General features: G+C 42.5%; 4 protein-coding genes across 4 annotated transcripts in view; 2 read left to right on the top strand and 2 right to left on the bottom strand.

The window, feature by feature from the left end:
• Nucleotides 1–118: 118 nt before the first annotated feature.
• Nucleotides 119–2,272, bottom strand: LOC105698497 (short-chain specific acyl-CoA dehydrogenase, mitochondrial). The gene is made up of 5 exons (XM_012422800.2): nt 1,977–2,272; nt 1,712–1,808; nt 955–1,622; nt 651–874; nt 119–578 (listed from the first exon to the last, which is right to left on the bottom strand). The coding sequence occupies exons 1-5, from the start codon at nt 1,996–1,998 to the stop codon at nt 366–368; spliced, it is 1,224 nt and encodes a 407-aa protein (XP_012278223.1). The 5' UTR covers nt 1,999–2,272; the 3' UTR covers nt 119–365.
• Nucleotides 2,273–2,515: 243 nt separating this feature from the next.
• Nucleotides 2,516–11,385, top strand: LOC105698492 (nucleolar pre-ribosomal-associated protein 1). Its single transcript, XM_012422790.2, has 16 exons — nt 2,516–2,987; nt 3,081–3,366; nt 3,451–4,042; nt 4,124–4,708; nt 4,791–5,123; nt 5,191–5,524; nt 5,640–6,821; nt 6,907–7,224; nt 7,309–7,830; nt 7,900–8,027; nt 8,090–8,299; nt 8,410–8,630; nt 8,827–9,223; nt 9,306–10,524; nt 10,644–10,808; nt 10,880–11,385. The coding sequence occupies exons 1-14, from the start codon at nt 2,681–2,683 to the stop codon at nt 9,819–9,821; spliced, it is 5,931 nt and encodes a 1,976-aa protein (XP_012278213.1). The 5' UTR covers nt 2,516–2,680; the 3' UTR covers nt 9,822–10,524; nt 10,644–10,808; nt 10,880–11,385.
• A 3,364-nt stretch (nt 11,386–14,749) lies between these two features.
• LOC105698494 (ankyrin repeat domain-containing protein 6) overlaps nt 14,750–16,758 on the top strand; it is an 81,415-nt gene continuing 79,406 nt past the window's right edge. Inside the window, exon 1 of the mRNA XM_012422796.2 lies at nt 14,750–14,836. The gene's annotated coding sequence lies outside the window, so the exon portion shown is untranslated. The remainder of the gene's footprint in view (nt 14,837–16,758) is intronic.
• Nucleotides 14,796–16,538, bottom strand: LOC105698478. Its single transcript, XM_012422767.1, has 5 exons — nt 16,500–16,538; nt 16,383–16,443; nt 16,096–16,222; nt 15,254–15,328; nt 14,796–14,853 (listed from the first exon to the last, which is right to left on the bottom strand). The coding sequence occupies exons 1-5, from the start codon at nt 16,536–16,538 to the stop codon at nt 14,796–14,798; spliced, it is 360 nt and encodes a 119-aa protein (XP_012278190.1).

Here is a 16,758-nt window from a genome sequence, read left to right as displayed (position 1 = left end):
GCTTCTCTACTAGTTTATAACCATAGACGTAACGTCCGTGAGTAAACTGGAGTAAACTACTTCGTGGAGTGGCAGTTTGAGCATACGATTTTATTGTACATACTAGTAACGCGTAGAATTTATGATTGAAACCGTTAGATAATCGTTTACATTTATTGAAAAAACCTGTATAAAAATTCTATTGTACTTATATCGAATTTATAACGGAGACATGTATCGAGAATGTACACTTGGAGTTGGCAAAAGTACCGATAGAGCAATCGAATGACTTATTCCATGACAGTAGATCTTTTGTTTTTAGTAAAACTAAACCTTGTTATGAATATCATAAAATCTTTTTCTATTACCCTGGATATCTGTTGATATTAATTCAGTCCGTATTCTTTGACAAGATTTCCTGCGATCACTAGCCTCTGAATTTCAGAGGTTCCTTCATAAATTTCAGTTATACGCGCATCTCTATAATGACGTTCCGCAGGCATATCGGAGACGTAACCCATTCCTCCTAATATTTGGATGCATTGATGTGCACAAAATGTTGCAGCTTCCGATGCAGATAATTTAGCCATTGCAGCTTCCTGGTAGAAATAAAATAAGTAAGGTTTAAATGTACTTAAACTATAGGCAGAAGTTATGTTTAACGAACAGACCTTGGTAAATGGTTTCCTGGCATCTTTCAATTGAGCCGCTCTCCATGTGAGAAGCCGAGAACCCTCCAATTTTAAGGCCATGTCAGCAATTTTATTTTGTATCGATTGCAATTTTATAATTGGAGCACCGAATGCAATACGTTTTGACGCATAGTCCATGGCACAATCGAGTGATGCTTGTGCGATACCTAAGGCTTGACTCGCGATGCCTATTCTGCCTGCATCTGAAAGGTAATCGACTTTAGTTCATGTTCGCTGCTTTTATCGCATAAAGTTACTTCATTTAGAATTCCTTGTAATATACCTAGAGTCATCATGGCTATTTTGAAGCCCATTCCTGGATCACCGAGGAGATTTTCTGCAGGAACTTGACAGTCTTCGAATATCAAGGCACAGGTACTGCTCCCTCGTATCCCTAACTTGTCCTCCTTCTTGCCAAGCGACAGTCCTTTCGTCGGTTTGTCCACTATTAGTGCACTTATACCTTTATGCTTTTGGCTTTTATCGGTAGTAGCAAATACAACGGTAGCACTAGCCTCGAAGCCATTTGTTATCCACGTCTTAGTTCCATTAACGCTGTAGTTGTTTCCATCTAGTTTCGCTGTAGTGCTCGCTGCACCAGCATCGGAACCATTTCCTGGCTCGCTTAAAGCAAAGCACCCGATCGAGTCACCCTTTGTAAAGTTAGTGATATACTTTTCCTTTTGCTTTTGGCTACCAAATTTTTCAATTGGACCCAAATATAACGAGTTGTTCACACTCATTATGACACCGGCGCTAGCACAACCTCTGGATATCTCTTCCAGTGCTATCGCATATGCTAGGTAATCCAAACCAGTTCCTCCGAGAGATTCTGGAATACTTATTGCCATGAGACCTAATTCTCCCATTTTTTTAATTTGATCCTTGGGATATAAATGCTCTCTGTCTATTTTTGCAGCAATAGGCTTTAGTTCCCCTTCTGTAAAATCTCTGTTAATTGTGTATAAAAAAAAATTTGCATAAATACGTTGCATTGAGATTTTTAAAAACTGATATATTTAAAAATATAGGAAAAATACCTGCATGTTTTATGCAACATTTGATACACATCTGGAAGCTCTGAAATGGAAGCGATGCCACGTCTCCCATAATTTCTCATCGCTGCATAGCAGCTACCTACATTTACAAAATAATTATTGAAATCTTAAAGTTCTCTTGAAAATTGTAACATTCTAGTTTTTTTTGTAAATCACAATAGCTTTTCTCATTAAATTAAAAAATTCAAACCTATGGATTTCTAAATAAATTCAAGGTTATTTAATTATTAATAATTAATTTGCTTACCAAAAGATTTTACACACTGCATGATTTCTTCTTTATTCTGAATTAATTTATTTACAGAATGTAAAGGTCTAGATTGCTTTTATTGAATATCTTTGAGAAAATTCAAATGATTCTTTTTATATGATTATATCAGAATTAGCTTCGTAAACTTTATGCTGACGTAAACATTTAAAAACGTAATTTTTAAATTAACTCAAGGAAATCTCATGCTATCACTCAAGTTCCTAATGATAAAACTGCATGCAAATTAATGCAAGAGGACTTTGTTCTGAATTTTCGAACCTACTTAACAGCAAATCAAATTAAATGGAACAAAATGACTGAAAATTGCCATTGTACCCTGCCATCTGACAGCAGAAACAAAAATTAAAACTGCATTACCGATATATTTTAACTTTTACTGGCAGCGCCATTTGAGGAACTACATCTACGCAGTTTATTTCTAACCTCTCCAGTACCGTTCTGAGAACGTTTTAAGTCATCGGAATTATAAAAGCGGAGTTTATTCTCGACCACGTGCGTCTACAGTGCGGCGGTTTTCTAGTTAGGTTATATTTGTGGCGTGTATGACAAAGTTACGAATATTTTTCACGTTGGACGCTTTTTTATTTCAAGGATAGAAGGATACTTTTAAAACCAGTGTTATCTTCCTCTTGACGTAATATATTTGAATTAAGGAAACTTTATTTCAAGTTACTGCTGATATGTCTGTTGGTCTTGACAATGACAATAGTCAGACTCCGGAGTCCTTTTCAAAAGAGAAAAGGAAATCTAAGTCCAAGAAGTCAAAGAATAACTCGGATTCTATAACTGACAAAACCGAGTGCGTCGATAGCCATGTCGTGGAAGGTAAGAAAGAAAGAAAGAGAAAATCAAATGCCGATGATGGCGAAATATTAAAACTAAGAAAGAAGAGTAAAGATGGTCAGTTAAATGGAGCGGATGATCTGGACGACAGTGTGGATACAAAATTACAAGAAAAGCCAATCGAAGAGGGTAATAAGGAGGAAGGTAATTACAATGAATTTTCATATAACAGTATTATATTTATAGCATGAATAAATGTTTATGAGAATTTTTATTGTATCATTTCAAATCCTTTAGACGTACATGAAAATGAATGTTCCGATGATGAATGTTTATCCCCAAACGATGCTGGCAAACTGACTGGAAAATCACTAAGGGCAGGTTTAAAGTCTTCGAATCCTATGAACTTCTTAAAAAAGTTTATAATCATTTCCAAACAATTTAAAGAGAGGGATGTAGCTGGCGAATATTTAGAAGCTGGGGGTAGCATCATCGAAGTTCTTAAATTACTAGATTCTCCAGAGAGAAAAAATGTCGCTGCTGCTACCAGTGTCTTCTCTGCTGTATATATTATAATTATGAAGTATGATTATTTTCTTATAAGTTATGATTTATATAGGTGGGTTGTTTCTTTACATTCATTCAATATACATTATTTATTTTCCAGAATATTGTCGCAGTATCCACAATACCAATCTAATGCGGAGGAGACATGTCGTCATTTAATTCACTCATACTTTTCCTTTGTTCATTCGATGCTCTCACTGCATAGCAATGCCAAGCAACGCAAAGTTGCTCTAAAGCTGTTAGCAGCGATTATATCTTTAGGGGGAACACTCCCTCAGGAATTGCTGAGCCATTTATCTCTACATGGTCAATTTTTGGAAACCGTTACAAAACATAGCAAACCTACTGACTCGGAGAGCGTGAGGACTTGTTTCATTCATTTTATATTAGCTTTTTTGGTCGAAGGCAATGTATTAGTAATCCGAACATTACTGGACAAGCGTCGTGTCCTTTCCAGTATTTTCCCTGGATTACTGTACGACCCGCATATTTTGGTAAACGTAGTTTTGATGACTATAAAGAAGTATGTTCTTGAGAATCCAGGAATCAGTAAAACTCTTAAAATACACACATTTTCAACCCCAGTTGTACAAACTCTGGTATCGTTATATAACTGGAAGGGTCCTAATGGTTGCCCTGGGTATGCAAAGCATAATGCTACATTGGATGTTGTTAATCCTCAGGAGAAGCAGGTGAATTATTATTTCATAAATATTTGGTCTCGTCAAACCCTGAATCAGATGACTATCAATTTGTTCTTCCTTTCCATACAGGTTGCTGTGGATGCAGTACACGAATTTCTAATAACGTTACTCACATCTAATCGATATGGAATTATATTCCATGATCGATCACTCGGTACCTCTGGTCGCAAGCACAATCAACTAGTAGACACAGTGCTCCAACGTTTGGATCGTCCTTGGGAGCATGAAAAGCCGTCGGAATTAGTTGTTAAAATATTGATTGCATGTCCAGATCTGGTAAAAGTACAGCTAACCTACACCGAACCATTTCTTGAGCCTCGGCTATCGAGGAAATGGTTTATGGTAATGAAATTCATTGAAAAGATAATTCTATCGATGGATGCAGAGAGCTGCATTAAATTGTGCCAAACGGAATTAGGAGTTCCACAGCTGGTCAATGCTGTAATTACTTTATCCGTACCACCTACTGTATTAAAAAATGCTATCATGCCGTCATTATGCCATGATAATATCATAGTGCAACACGAAGGCATAAAACTCCTTGTAGTTATGTTGAATAAATTAAAAGACTTTATAAACATAACAAGATTTAAGAACAAGAGGAATTTAGTTGCCTCGACTTTGGTACAAAGCGCTAAGGATTATTTGCTGAAGGTGAGAGAATTTAATTATCGTACCAAATAATTTCATCTTTTCATATTTATTTATTTTAATCGTATTACTTCTTCCGTTCCAGAATGTGCCCAGTTTACATTTTTTATTGAAATTATGGGAGAAAGCTGTTGGCTCAGAACCTGATGTTAAATTATTGGAATCTAGGGAAGTGGATGCAATTCCACCAATAAAAGAATGCTTAATTGAAATTCTGAATTTATTCGAGGTGTATCACGATTTATGTCCAGAAGCATTTGATACCGGATTGACATCGGACTCTGACTCTTACCCTTTAACGTTATTGGACGCATTAAAAAATCAACATGAAATGGACGAGTCAGACATTTGTGTCCTCAAAGTAAAATTGCTGCAATTTCTGTTGACTGTCGATTCGGCGATGTTTTCTCCACAGAAGGTAAACGATTTCGAACTGAATTACGGATCGAAAATGTGACATTTTCTGAAATTTAATTATTTTACAGAAACACTTTATGAAGGTATTGTCACTTTTACTGTCAATACAAAATAACGAAGCCATGTCGGCAGATGTAACATCCAATGCTAGGGCAGCTGTAAATGTGTTGCTACGATCATCTGGTATGTTTGAAGGATTTAACGATCAAGTGGAAATTTGGATAAATGCATTCTCCTTTTTGTGTGACCAAAATGAGAGAGGGACTGTAGTCGATTGGTTTGTTACAATTATGAAAAACGCCATAAAGCATACCAATAAATATGAAAGCATGATAACCGAGGCTGAAGAGGCAGCTGGCGAGCAGATTCCCAATACTAGAAAAATACAAGACATATTCAATGGTAAAGTTTATAGAATCAAAATAATTTCTAGTCGATTAAATACATTAAAAAAAATCAACTTCATAAATAGTGATTATTCGATATTTTATATATTTTTTTTATATGTTATTTTCAGAGCTTGCAGAAAGAGACTTGGATTCTTATAAAACTGTGAAAGCATGTTACTTTCAACCGACCACCAGCATATCTCCATTATTTTGCAGTGCGATCGAAAGTTTAAGAAAGACATCGTCAGAATTGGTCTTACAATATTTTGCATTTGTTGCGGTACATGTTATGCATTGTCAAGTAGCACCTGGTCCTTTGATATACCTATCGAAGGATGTAAAGGATTTGCCTTCTTTAAAATACTTAACAAGTTGGTTACACGAGGGAGATCCAGTTCACGTAAAAAAACCATTCGGTTCCAAGAATACAATTTGCAAATTAAGCAAGGCGTTGTTAGCCCAGAGTAGAATAAAATTGAGCGAGATCCTCAACGAGGGAAAAAGCTTATCATTTAAGTGCGAAGAGGAAGAAGTTGAGTTTTCTTCTTCGTTCACTCCCTTTGAATTCTTGTCTACACTGCGAATGACATTATTCACATTGATACAGCTCGCTCAACGCGGCAGTCTAAGTGAAGAACAGTCTTATAACTGCAAAGTTGCAATCCTGGCTCTGTTACGAGTTGCTGAAGACACGAAGGGCAAGGAGGCTCCTGAATTTATCTCGGAATGTCTCAAGTTGATATTTCGTCATCCGGTACTGTTGCAGTATTTTTCACCGATCAATAGCAAAAAGGATTCAATGGAAAAGAGGATAACTGAAATAATTTTCCATGTATGTTCAAAAGCTTCGGATATGGTTGAACCTCCGGTTTCGTCGGAACTATTTTTACCTTTTAAGCAGAAATTGATTGAACAATTGGTTCATGCTATAAATGACTCGACGAAAGGTGGAAAAAGGAAGAAGTCATCGATAGCTGCAGACTTCATAAACATTCTCCAATTAACCACGGAGGATGTCACAGAATTATTTAAAAATATTATTCAGCTGCCTGCGGAAAAGTTTCTGGCAGAAGACGTGTCACAATTTTCAATGTGGGGTGTTACGATTCCAAAATTATTGGATATTTTATCTAGAAAAGAAAGTTCCGAGACAAAACAATTTATTGCACTGGATATTCAGCCTGTAGGAAAAGTGTTTGCTTACTTGGTGAGATTAAAGAAGATTGCTAAGGCAGACTTGGAATTATGGGAAGATAGTTTGTATAAATATTTGCAACGGTTTCCACACAACATCGAAGGTGTTGGCACAAGTCAGTCAATTTCCTTTTTTGATTCTTAGTGCATAATCGTTCCTTGTATTAAAGGGAAGTTATGACAGATCAATATGATTTTTAGATGCATTCAAGTCTTTACTGGAGGGTCCAGTTAAGCCGGCGACATTGAAGTTATTGATTCTCCTCACAAGTAGAAGTCATCATTTCATTCCGGCCTTTATAAAACACGTAATGGATAAGCAAGATGCGTTAGACAATTCGATTATTTTGCCTTTGTTATCCAACAATTTGGACTACAAGTGGGATCCCAAATTTCTGGAGAAATTGGACAGCCTTTACAGGGATGACATCTTACGATACTTTTCTGACATGTCTAATGCCAACCCATTATTGGAAGAGAATTTTAAAGGAATTATTTATCTAATGCAGGAAATGTTCGGTAAGTTATTACACATTTTTTAGGAATAACTAATGCATAGTAAAATTGTATCCATTGTCAAATAACTTTCTTAAAATTGTTCAGACATAGATTCCTGTAAAATTGCCTGTCAGACCATTTTATCAGACGGTGACAAGCTGAACAACGTAAGCGTCTTCGGTATAAAATTGCTCGAAGGTCTGTTCAAAAAATTGGCCGCCTTGGAGCCGGAAAATTCAGCTCCGTTAAAAGACCTGAGTCAAATACTAATCAGAATACTTACGTCGGCGTTGAAGAAGGACTCTAGAAACGACGAGAAATTGACTCTACTGTGCAAGACATTATGCGACGTCATCGACGACATGAACGCGAAATTCGACGACTTTGAATTCGACGAGTTGACGAAGAATTCCTCGTGGCCACAATTCGTAAGGTTCGCGTTAAGGCTGGGCCTGAAGACTACAAAAGAGGACAATGTACAATGTTCACTGTTGAAGACATTAACGACAACCATCAACGTCGCCTACAAGGATGACAGCGACTTGGAATTCGTAAAGACGTTGTTCGAGATGACGGTGTCCCATTCGGAGTTCGTCGGCATCATGCTCACCAAGTCCTCCGTCAAAAGTGAGCGAAATATTTTGGAATACAACTGGCGATCGACTTCGTCGTTAACAATTGCGTTCTCCATTACAGGGTACCTTGTGGAATTACTCTGGGTTCTGATCCGAAAGAACAACACGGTCATGAAGTCGACTCAAGTGCCGCTTTACTTATCGGCGTACAACGCCACTCTAGAGGAAAGCGATCAGTTAATTCTAATGGTAACTACCGTCGTTTGCATTTTATTACTTAGTCCACCGTAAATTTATTACTTAATTTCTAGATTTTGGGGTATTACGAATCCCACGATATCCGACTTCATGAATACCGTCCGTATCTTTGGGGGGAAGCTGCGGCATCTCATTTCAGCGTCAAGGGAGAAATCGATACGGCCATTTGGAGGCAGCCTACCACGTCGCAAGTCTTAGACCTGTTTTCTTCGGACTTAGTGAACAACACCTTGAAGAACTTTCCCGTTCACAGAACTCTGAAGGTGGATCAGAATTATTAATAATTTTTAACTTCGCTCCATTGAGAGATTTTCAATGAATTTCGAGTTGCGTCTCTTCGAAGATTAATAAACGGGTTGAATCTCACTTTCAGGGCCAGAAATTGCACGAAGCCGATGCTGTATACGATCCTGCGTTCTATTTACCCCTGCTTTGTTACCTGTTGTCCGACAACAACGTCGTCGCTTGTCATAAAGTGACGCACAGTGGCGCTTTAGCTCTGGTGTTGGCCGCCTGCGGCAGCACCTGCGACGACATTCGGATGGCGGCTTATTCCGCCATTTCCAAATTCTACTTCCACGTGGAAACGACTAGGTCTGTTATCCTAGTTTACCGATAATCGAGGTGACCCGGAAGAGCCGTTCATTGATCAACTCAATTTGCAAACTTGAGCGCTCCCAGTGCGAGACATTCCTTCTCGATTAATGTAGAATTTTTCCTCGGCTATCGCGTCCCCTTAAGATCAAAGACGGAACAATCAATGTGCTGAGAGTATCCCTCATTTTTTCAGTTCCAAGGAAAAGCTGTTGTGGATGCGTCTTATCGACTCGCTCAGAAGTGGAATGGCGACAATGGAAATAGCTCTGAAAGATATGCGCCTGAATTGTCTGGTGTCCACGTTCATGGCGCGGACTTCGTTAATCTTCTCGCAGCCATTGAATCCCCTTTATGCTCCACTTCAGAACTTTTTCGCGGCGAAGCGAGGGCTAAATCTCAGAACCATTCCAGAATTTCTCCAGCTCTTCCACAGTTCGGATATCCAGCACTTGGATCACAGGCATTGGATCCTGGAAGTCGTCCGCGATGGTCTCAGGACGGAAGAGGACGCGAAGGTGGCTTTCAACTGCTTCTTGTTTAGGATGCTGTTCGACTTCTACATGTGCACCTTGTGTGACAGAGAGACGAAGGTAGGATCGTGGACGTTGAATGCAGTCTAGGGAATTTAGTTACATCGGATGAAGTTAATTTTAAAACCTGCTTTCATTTCAGAATCTTATCCTGCAAGTTGTCGACTCTGCAGGGAAGATTCCAAAAAGTGGAGAGCTTCTCGTTAATGGATACGCCCTGCTGCCCTGGTTAAACGAGGTCGCCGTGTCCCTTGACCCTCAAGACCAGGAAGCTATTGGCATCGTCGTGGATATTTGTAACGACATCTCAAAAATTATTCGCCACTCCTGTAATGAAAGGTTCATGCTACTCAACGTTTTGGTAACCCTGAAGAGTCGATTGTCGGCCAGCGTGGGCGCTGCTTGTTTCGGGAATTATTTAATCGCTTTGGATAAGCTTCTCGATTCCAAGCAATCGTTCGACGTCATAACGACGGAAGATCTGAAAGACCTCGTTGGATTGTTGAAAGAAATTTCCGGCGACGTTGGCGAGTGCGAAGACATGCTGAGATACGGATGCAAGTATCGCGTAATGGCGCCGAAAGATGGTGCTCTTTTACCTGAAGAGTGCTTGAGAAAAATTATATTAAAGAGGAGCGAGAAGAGGTGCACCGCATGAAGCCATTCTCATCGCTTAGCCGCTAAGGTTAGTGTTGTAAAAAACGAATCATCCCCTGTCTGTACTTTAATCGAAGCCTTGTAAATAATAAAAATGTAAGTAAATTTAAGCTTGCTGAAAGTATTGGGTTGGTAACTAAATGATTGCGGATTCTGTCGATAGATGGCATAAAAAAATCCGCAATCACTTAGCTCTCAACCGAATAGAACCTACGAAATTTACACAATTATGATGCGAATTTTTCCGAGTAAATTGTCCTTCCTGGAATGCGCGTTTTGGAGTCGAGGCCGGTGCCAAATAATCCATCAAACTCGTGAAAATATCAGGTCTAGCGATTAGATAGCGAAGCCTTCCGTGCGGAATTCTAATCACTTTTTACTTCGTGTAATCACCTTCGATGGTTTATCGGAAATCGAGGGAAGAATTCTCGAAGCTGCGCCCCGCTGATACATCGTAAAACATCGATTTCTCAAAAGTCTAATCAATCCGATCCATCGCCGAGAATGCTCGGTGATGTCACGAGCTTATCTGATAATGGTAGATAACTTTTAAGCCAGTGTGTCGATGAAATACCCTCAACCTCGGGTTTCTTCGGGGCAGTCGTCGAAGATCGATCGTGGAAACCACTTTGGAAAGTTACCGATTAACATGCGACCCGTGGTACTTCTGGGCGTGACCTGTTTGCTGGCCGTGCTTGGATCGAGTAAGTACCAATCGTGTAACGAGGGTGCGGTGTTTTTTAAAAGTTCACCGGGCTCTTCGAGTGCATCTACAATGGGTAGGATATTAAAAATATTTAATAATTCACGCCGTGATTTTTAGGCAACGGTCTTACCTGTTACCTGTGCACCGGTACTCTCGGTTTTGACTTCTGCCACGACCCGTTTAATTCCACAAACGTGAAGACGTGCAACTCGACGACCAACGTGGTCGATCCAAACAAAGAGACCACGGACATCCTTTGCTTGAAGGGGGTCATCAATCTAGGTGAGTATCCATTCTCACGGTACTGCGAAATAAGTTCCAGATGATTCATCGAGCTCTTAATTATCTTGCAGTTAATGGCTCCACCTTGATAACGCAGCGGGGGTGCCTCGATAAGCAAGTGCAGCCAGATTCGGGTCTGATCACCTGTGACACGGATTACTGCAATGCGGCTTCCGAGATTACGATTACTTCAACATTGGCACTTGTAGCAGGAGTCCTGTCGATTGCAAATCTTTATTTATAATGAGAGATTATGTTAAGTTACGTTGTAAGGGGCCGAGTCGAACGTCAACGGCATTAAATGCGTGCGGTGTTAATTGTCCAGGATAATTGTGCAGTTTAAGATTTCGGTACACTCTCTCGTGCATCTTCCACTCCTTCCGGTCTGTGGAATGACACCTCGAAGGTAGCGTTAGGATGGAAATAGATCATTTAGTCAAGTAATCAATCCATGACGTCGGCTTTGCAGTCTGCGACGAGGGGAAGGCGACCGTTCCCTAAACCGTATAGAATATTTCTGCCCACGGCAAGAGGAGAGAGATAAATGAAATAAATGTAAAGCGACGGTTTGCCGGGTGTTGCGTTTCGTTTTTGTCGAGTTGTCAAAATTCCTGCCTTCAGAAGCGGCTGCCATGTGAGCGCGGCTTCTCTCGTTTCGGTCCCTCGTAATAAAAATTCTCGTAGTATCCCCTGCGCAATTGCATCTCCATTGCGGATAACAAGGAGATAATAAAATGTATCGCCAAATCTAAAGGTCTCATCGGCAGGGCGCGGCCTGAAGACGTAACGCGATGCTTTCATTAATTTAAATCAAGGAGAGGAGGAAGAGTAAGTCTCGTCACTTTCTTTGCATTCGACTCTCTGGCTTACGGAAATATTCTATCGCTCATCATTCTACACTATGCGTTTTCCTCGAAATTCTACCGAGTTTTTTGATCGGTAGGCGAAGAACGAGCCATGGTGACCAAAAGGAGGAAGAAGGATCCAAAATGGGAGAGGCTGACCAGCGACCAGCCCAGGAAACGGAAACGTCCATCGGACCAGGACGATGGACCTGGCTACGTCTGGGAACAGTTTGAACTGAATGAAGTCCTGAAAAACGTTGCCGATGAGGTAGAAAGAAACGGACCAGCAGGAGTGCTCCAGGTCGACGCGTTGAGCCGCGTCATAGGCAGGCCCATCAGGATCTGGGACTCCGAGATGCGGTTGGTCGACACCATCGGCAAGGAAACGGGACTTCCCATCGATATTCAGTACCACGAGGGTGGTCCTTGCAACGGGACGGGGCATTGGACCCTACTGGAGAACAAGGACCCCCAAAATGTAGACGCGGGGGTAAACGATTGCCTTTTCGCGGCGGTCGCGTCCCAGGTCGGTGCGGAGGCTTCGAATCTGCGATCCGTGACTGCCAAAAGATTGAAACTGGACCCGGCTGCCTTTCTGGACAGAGTATCCGACATCCAGAGTCTGGTGGAGATGGTTGGAGGGGCCAGGTACAACGGGAATTCGGCCGGCGAGGCTGCCAATGTCATCGACAACTCCCAGATTGGAACATGCGACTGCCATGGCAGACATGGTCATCCTCGAGGACACGCTTCCTATCCTGGGGCCACTGGGGCTACCGAGAGTGTCGAGAACTACTCGATGACCGGGATGAAGACAGGGTTTCTGTCCAGGTCCGATCAGAACCAGGTCGGGCATCTCATGATGCGGAATCGAGATGTGCAACTTGCCATGGAGAGGTTGAACGGAGGCTCGTGGAAGGAGGCGGTTACTTTGCAAGCTAGGGAGATTACCAACGAACGACTTCCTCTGGCTCAGGAGTTCCAGTACGGGCATCCCTTGGCCACTGCTCAAGATATTAGGAGTGTGGTCATCGTCATGAAGCATCATCGAGGATGCAGCAGCGACAGTCGGGCCGACGTTTTCTTAGTTACCTTGTACCCCAGACTGTACTAGGGGGTTACAATTATTTTTAACAGATATCGAAGGTAACAATTTGGGGGACAAGGTAACCTACCCTGACCTGAGAAAAAAAAAACTCATTTAACCAGAGAAATATTTCTTTGGTTTAATAGGCTGAACGATGCATGGGATTTTAAATGACTCAGGGTGGTATCTTCTGGTTTTTGGGTAGTTTGGCCATTCTTATGGAGAGGATGGACATATCCGCCCGCGGAGAAGGAAGTGACTCATTACTCTCGTGTAATTCCACCCGAGGATTCCCTTTATCGCCCAGGCTTTGCGCTGGATATTAATTTCAGGTCTGCTCGGCAAAGGGCTTCCCCTCTCGAGTGGCGACTTTTCATCGAGTCGACGGCACGAAGAGGAAAAAAATCTCGTCCAGACGTTAAGGAAGTACTTATCGGGTCGACCCTTGGGACGGTAAAAAGGTCCTCGGAAATCCTGACTCTAGGTCTGAACTCGGCTTCTCTTCTCGGGTGACGATGCTCATCGAGTTATCGATATTCGAGCCTTGAAGGGGTCTTGGGGGAAATCTCAGACGCACGTGCCGTGGACACGCTCCTGCAACCCAAAAAACGTAAAAGTCGAGCTTAAACCTTTCATAACTTAATTATCAACCATTTATCCCCTCTCTACGATCATGCTGCACTGAGATAAAAAATGTCATCGAACCAAAGAACTCAAACAAATTATTTGACTCGAATAAATTGGATGCAATGTTCCTTCGGAATTATGGCAATTCATTTGAGCTTACTCGAGTCTAATTATTTTTTTAATTATCAAAACATTTCTTCGATTCAATGAATTTTCTTGCGCATGAAATAAGGACCGCATGTGCCGCGAGGAAAGAGAATTGCATAAAATGAAGGTACTTTATAAATCGTAAAACACATTTCTAAATTATCCCTAATTAAATCTCAATTATTTATCATTTCGCAGTCGTTTATCTCATCCCTTTTAGGGACCTATTGTGCAGTGAAGGGTTCGGCATATTTTTTATCTCAGTCTAGAAATGGAAAATAAGATCGGCGAAAGTAGGAACTTTTGTCGCCGAAACGGTACGGATGATTACCGGGAACATATGGTACGTGCTCGGTGGGGGGAGGAGGAAAGGCCGAAGACGGGAGAGGAGGACCAGGAGAGAGGGTGGGAAACAGGTGTAGAGGGGGCCGGGGACTCGTAGCTGTGGCGATCCACGGGAACGTCGATCCTTGCCGCGATCAATGGATCAGTCTTGGTAGAACCGCCCTCTCGGTCGGACGCTCTTTCCTCTGGTCCCGAATTCGGCTAATCCGTCGCGGATCGCGAATCGCGTCCCCGAGTCTCCCTCTTCAAGGTCGGCCTGAAGAAGCGCGAGTTTCACCGCCCCTGGAACGCGATCGAGGGTAGAATCTTCTAGACCAGGGCTTGAGGTGCTCGAGGTCCTGGCAAGTGTCTTCTGGAGGAAAAGGAATATACTTTCGGTCCTCTTTCGTGATCTCTCCCGTGCACCAACGCGTTCTCCAAGCGGAGACTTCGACGCCTGCACAAGCGGCGACTTCGACGCCTGCACAAGCGGTGCGTCCCGACCGCGTAGCTGCATAATTCATTATCCCTCGCGGAATTTTTCTCCGTTTTTCGCCTTCTTCCTGAAAATACGTAGGAAAGCGAGGATTATTCGGGCTCCTGTGATGAGTCGTGTGCGCGATTCCGAACCACGCGGGTCGAAGGTGATCTCGGGTTCCGGGCTTGTTTACGGGACGAGACGGTTGCGGTCGTGAACGCTAATGAAAACAGAGACTGGGGATATTGGCTTATATATTACCTTCGGTGTTGGGGGAAAGTTAGTCGTGGGCTTAGGAGAGCCTGGGTAACGTCCGGCTGGAGAACGCGCTGGTCCGCGTTCGACGGGGAGCCTCCTCTGCGAACTGCGAAATCGTGTATCGTGTAATCGTGGTTCAGTGATGTCGAAGTGCCTCGAAGCAGTGCCAGTGACAGTGCGACTAGTTCATAGGACCGAATAAAGGCTGGTGAAAGCTTGGATTATTTCACCGCACCTCTGGCCGGCTTTGGATGTAGGACCGGTGAGTAAGACTTCGTCCTGAAAATTCATGCGTTTCTTATTAGCGTAATTCAAAATGTACACACTTATCAGCGTCCAGAAAATTCATGCGTTCCTTATTAGCGGCATTCAAAATGTACACACTTATTATCAGCGTCCAGAAAATTCATGCGTTCCTTATTAGCGGCATTCAAAATGTACACACTTATTATCCTGAAAATTCATGCGTTCCTTATCAGCGTCATTGAAAATGTACACACTTATCAGCGTCCAGAAAATTCATGCGTTCCTTATCAGCATCATTCAAAATGTACACACTTATTATCAGCGTCCAGAAAATTCATGCGTTCCTTATTAGCGTCATTCAAAATGTACACACTTATTATCAGCGTCCTGAAAATTCATGCGTTCCTTATAGCGTCATTCAAAACGTACTCACTTATTATCAGCGTCCAGAAAATTCATGCGTTCCTTATTAACGGCATTCAAAATGTACACACTTATTATCAGCGTCCTGAAAATTCATGCGTTCCTTATTAGCGGCATTCAAGATATACACACTTATTATCAGCGTCCTGAAAATTCAGACAATCAATCATATCCTGGAAATTCATACATTTATTATTAGCACTGGAGAATATTGGAACATTTTTACTCCATTGGAAATTCTTGGATACTAAATTTCTTTGATCTCGTCCCGGGAAACTCGGTATCTTTGTGTAAAACTTTCCGAAAGAGTTGATTCCATCGATCCTTCTCGAAAGGAAGGATCCCGAAGGAAGTGCCCACGAGTCCTTCGCGACCGAAGCATCCACCTACGTGCACTCGCCGGATTCCAAGATTCCCGATGCGTTTCCATTTCCTCTCACGCACGAGTAAGCCCCGGGGCGTACATAGCTATTCAATACGCATTCAGCGTCCCGGCGCCGGCCATTGGTTCGCGAGCAGGGACTCTCCGCCGTGGAGTAAAAAATCCCCATTGAGTCCGCGAAAAAGGATACATTCCAAAAGTACGCGTTTTCAACTTCGAAGACAAGGCGTCAACCGCGAAAAAGGATAAATTCCAAAAGGACGCGTTTTCAACCTCGAAGACGAGACGTCAACCGCGGAAAATTGGAGCGAGAAGGGACGCCCTTCTTCGTCCTCGTCTTCGGCGACGACGAGGCGTGACCGATTAATTCGATGGGCCTCTCGATCCCTGGGTGAAAAAACCCAGCGAGGAGGGAACCTCGGCAAATATTGAATTCACAATGGGCAATGCCTCCACGTGACGGGACGCACCTCGAGAAGTAATTGAAAAGCCGGGGGGGTCCCGGTTGAGCACCCTCGTGCTCGAGGAACTTGTTCGGCGTCGTTTGTTCGCGGAAACGCGACGACGAGTGTTGCTCGTTGCGCCGTAAAGCACGTACTGGTCGTGGGAGACGCGCTCTCGGATGGAAATTGAATCCAGCCCGGAGAGGAGGAATCGGGAAAAAAATCCTGTCGAGAGTTCTTGCTGAACGTGGAGGGTGTTCGGCGAGATCGTTAGGCCAATTAACACATTCGGTGTGGGGACGTAGACTTCAAACCTCGCTTCAAATTCTTCGGCCGAATACCGGAAACGCAGTTCTGTGCCTTAAAAAGAGGTCTCTATAGCGTAAGGATCGTATAATTATTCAATGTATTTTATATTCACGCGGATTTACGTAGGAGTCCTCTTCTTGGAGAGACTCGAAGAGATCCATGCCTTCGCTGGGAATAAATTGAGAGATTTTGGATCCAATTTGGGCTGAGAGGAGCACTCGTCGCCTCGAAGACCTTTTCCAGGTCCGGTTCTCCCGTTGATGGAGGCTGGAAAAAATGAGAGGAGATTCGGAGATGGATGAGATTTTAGAACCGACTGGGTGGGAGTTCCACGCGACTTTACGATACCTTCGCTCTGGATATTAATCCCTCTGTGGAGAT

The sequence above is a fragment of the Orussus abietinus genome, unplaced genomic scaffold, assembly GCF_000612105.2.
Source record: "Orussus abietinus isolate OABI.00-Male unplaced genomic scaffold, Oabi_2.0 scaffold58, whole genome shotgun sequence".
In the NCBI taxonomy this organism is placed as follows: Eukaryota; Metazoa; Arthropoda; class Insecta; order Hymenoptera; family Orussidae; genus Orussus; species Orussus abietinus.
Note: the sequence above shows the minus strand (reverse complement) of the source record. Positions and strands in the feature narration are given on the sequence as shown.